At 34.4% G+C, this 3,817-nt stretch overlaps 1 protein-coding gene across 1 annotated transcript; it reads right to left on the bottom strand.

The window, feature by feature from the left end:
• Window positions 1-406: 406 nt before the first annotated feature.
• On the bottom strand, window positions 407-3,136 carry LOC113315343. Its single transcript, XM_026563633.1, has 6 exons — window positions 3,133-3,136; window positions 2,919-3,032; window positions 2,425-2,789; window positions 1,547-2,137; window positions 1,211-1,416; window positions 407-947 (listed from the first exon to the last, which is right to left on the bottom strand). Exons 1-6 carry the CDS (start codon window positions 3,134-3,136, stop codon window positions 407-409), a joined length of 1,821 nt encoding a protein of 606 aa, XP_026419418.1.
• Between the last annotated feature and the right edge of the window lie 681 nt (window positions 3,137-3,817).

Below are 3,817 nucleotides of genomic sequence, written 5' to 3'. Positions count from 1 at the left end.
ATGAAGTAAATTTTAAGTCATACAGAGTAGTTATAGACTTCAAGTGTCATGCATGCTATCATCACCACCATTTATTACTAAAATTTATCACAATAATGGTACACATGTATTGACAGATTTGTATACTTATCCAGGCATGCAGAACTGAAAACATAAAAATTGAACATAGCAAAAGTAATTACATAGATCTGAAAACATAAAATATTACTAAACAAAATAAACTAGTAGCATCTATTGTACAGCAAGGTGTACATAATGGTACACATGTAAAAAGACAGGTAAGAAAACTTAAGTGCATAGGAAGGTGTACATAATGGTACACATGTACCGGCATTAATTATCCACGCCAAAGAAAATTAAAAAGACATTACCAAAAGTAAAAACCAAACACATAAAAAAAAGAACATCAAGGTATGGGGCGGGTATCTCTGTTGTGGTGACCAAGGGTGAAGCACTTTGTGCACATCATAGGCCTCTTTTGCTTCTCACAAGTATTCTTGATACGATGTGCTCTTCGTCTACCAGGTGGAGGAACATGAATAGGAACAATAACCCTATCACTTGGATCATAAGCCTGCGGATTGTAATAATTGGGGATTGGCAAGATGATCTCCTGGTATGTCCTTTTGTACCATTCAGTGGTGAAGTATGGCTCAAAAAATGAACAGATTTCCTCCTTCGTAGGTTGAATGGTAGCACAAGTACGTGCACAAGGAAAACCATTAACTTGCCATCTGTGACATGTACAAGTTTTTTGCAATAGATCTACTGAATGAGACCGGGGAGACGCGACTTCATACAATATTTCCATGGACTCAGTAACAATCCAAGTAAGACCAATGTCGAAGTTTTCCTTTAGTAAAGCCTCATATATGAGAGTGAGCCTAGTGTTGAAATTTTCTATACATTCTATCATTCTCTCAGAATTCTTCTTCATAACCTTCAAACTAACATAATAAAAACACAAAACATAAAATCAAAACATGATCGAGAAGGAATACAGATAAAACATGTGTACAACAATGTACACATTAAGGAAATCCATGTGTACAACAATGTACACACAGTTGCAGAATCACAGATCAAACATGTGTACAAGTATTTACACATCAAGCAAATCCATGTGAGCAGCAATGTAGACAGATAAACATGTGTACAAGGGAAGATATACACATCAAAAAAAAAAAAATGAATGAAACATAAAACTCACCGTATCGCATCGAGAAGAGTAAAAGCAGGCAACTTTTTGAAATCAAGAATCCAGTTGTTGAAGGACTCGGAAAGAGTTAAAGAGTGAGCATTATATCTGCATACAGATAAAAATGCAATTGCCCATTTCTCCTTTGGAATAACACTGATATAATTAGCAACATGTCCACATCCAATTGCATGCATGCAAAGCTTCTTCAAAGTTAGCTGATGTGTAAGAATAAGCATCTTTGTAAAACAAATCAATAACGACCTTCGAATTAGCATCACCTGATCCAATATGGAGATTGCACTTGATGTAGTAAAAGCAATAGATGTGATATGAAATAGGAAATACTTTTGGAATACCTTGCAAAAGTCCTTCTCCACGATCACTAAGGAAAACAATTTGACGACCATCGACAACTTGTTTAAGATTGTACAGAAACCAAAACCAATTATCTTTGTTTTCAGCAGAAACAAGAGCAAAAGCAAATGGGTAAAAACCATTGTTTCCATTGATACATGTTGCAGCCATCAAAGTACCCTTGAATCTACCAGTAAGAAAAGTAACATCCAAGTAAATCATGGGCCTGAGATACCTAAAACTATGCTTGCAAGCACTAAAACAAATGAAAATCCTCTGCAATCTTCTGGTTGAATGATCAACTTCAAAATTCACAAAGCTATCAGGATTAGTTTGCTCAATGGCTTTGACATACCAAGTTAAATCGTTATACGACTTCTCGTCATCACCAAACTGTTCTTCAAATACGGCTTCTTTTCTTCTACGGGGATGGTGATACTTAATATTGGACCCATAAGTCTTCTTAAAAAGTGACATGATCTGTATGGGTTTTAAAATAGGATCACCCTGTATATTGTCAGCGATCAAATGCTTGACTAACTTGGTTGTCACCGCCTCTTTAACCTCAAACCAACACCATAACTAAAAAAAAAAAGCAACTGGTGTAAGTAATGTGCACCACAATGTACACCTAATAAGATCTCAAAACCAACACCACATATGCCAAAAGAAAACACATACCAAGCAAGAATATGTAATTTACACCACAATATGCCACCTAAAAAGCCTACAACAAGTAATGTGCACCACAATGTACACCTAAAACAAGTCTACATATAAAATCCTAAAAAAAAGAATTAGTAATGTGGACTAATATAACACCACTAACCTGTGAATAACATTAGAATCTTTCATCACGACCGAGAAACGTCACCACTCATAGGCCTAAAGTGAATCCTCCAACCACAATCATTTTCTTCGCACTTTGCAGTAAAACGAGTCTTGTCATTTTTAAAAATAACAATCTTGTAACCAGTAGCCATCTTGTACTTATCAACAAAAAGTCTAACAACTTTAGCACCACCAATAAATTCTCTAATAACTTTGTCAAAAATATAAATCCATTCATCACAAATCAGAGGCTTGGCCTTGTCTGCATCATGATCTACCACCCTTGCAAGCTTAGGACTTTCAGTTACACAAGAATTTGCAGTACTAGAACCAGAACTAGTGCTACAACCATAATTAGAACGAGAAGTATGTTTCAGAATCACATCAACATTCAAATAGAAATCTTCATTGTTCATAAGAATAACAAGAGCAATTAAACCTTGCAGTTATATATCACCTTGTACAAAAACTACTTGATTATCCATATAGCTGAAACATATACTCCCAGGAGACAAAGACCTCTACTGCTTACATGCAAAATGCTTCAACTCATCTACATTTGTCGAAGTATTAACACGAAAAGTAACAGAATGCTCACCATGCTTCAAAACAGCATGAATAACCTTCTCAGACATATTTGATACCCCTACATATGACAAAAAATAAAAAATAATAAACATTTGAAGCTTCAAATCACAATTTCATATTTGAATAACCTAAAACTTAAAAAGTGTACAGGAAAGTACACATTTAATCGAAGCCGAAACATCAAATAACAGTAAACCAAAATCAAATACTCCATCGATTAAGCTTCAGAATCTTATTGGAACACATAATTGAATAAATCAGAAGCCTACGATCTAACATCAGTTCGATTTCATATCATGCATCATAAACTAAAATCATCATCAAACAACAGTAAACAAAAATCATTTCACGAGAATCAAAAGATAATATATAACGAATATCAAATCAAGATCATACAAACAATAAGATGTAACATATCGAGTTCATACCATCAACTCATAAACTCGGAAAAACTAAAAATCAGAAACAAACCTAAAAATTAGATGTAACAGATCGTACAACCAAAAGAAAACTAACCTGAAGTTGAATTATGCTGCAGAAACAAATCAAATCCAACCTAACCTCTATGAATCTGTTAAATTACCTACGAAATTTATATCTGGATCGATCTATCTCTCAATGTGTCGTGAATTCAAATCTGAAGTTGAATTATGATGAAGAAACGATTAAATCCTCTCTGAAACTGTTAAATCGCCTCTCAAAATTAATCTCTGACCTGCTCCCAGTTTTTAATTCACGATTGAGATCCAAAAAATTTGATTTCAAAACACTTGTTGTACATATGGAATCGGTTCAAGGGTAATTAAGGTATATTGAAAACTCGCAAAATCGGGACTCGTCTTG

This window comes from Papaver somniferum, chromosome 10, assembly GCF_003573695.1.
Source record: "Papaver somniferum cultivar HN1 chromosome 10, ASM357369v1, whole genome shotgun sequence".
Lineage (NCBI taxonomy): Eukaryota > Viridiplantae > Streptophyta > Magnoliopsida > Ranunculales > Papaveraceae > Papaver > Papaver somniferum.
This window is presented reverse-complemented; position numbering and strand designations above follow the sequence as displayed.

Bases quoted from the DNA above. Each gene is read 5' to 3' on its own strand.
- LOC113315343 (XM_026563633.1), bottom strand. The intron at 2,138-2,424 runs GTTTCTCGGTCG...TTTTTTTTTTAG, and splicing joins TTAGGCCTATGAGTGGTGAC to TTATGGTGTTGGTTTGAGGT. The intron at 1,417-1,546 runs GTATTTCCTATT...CTTACACATCAG, and splicing joins TTTTGCAAGGTATTCCAAAA to CTAACTTTGAAGAAGCTTTG.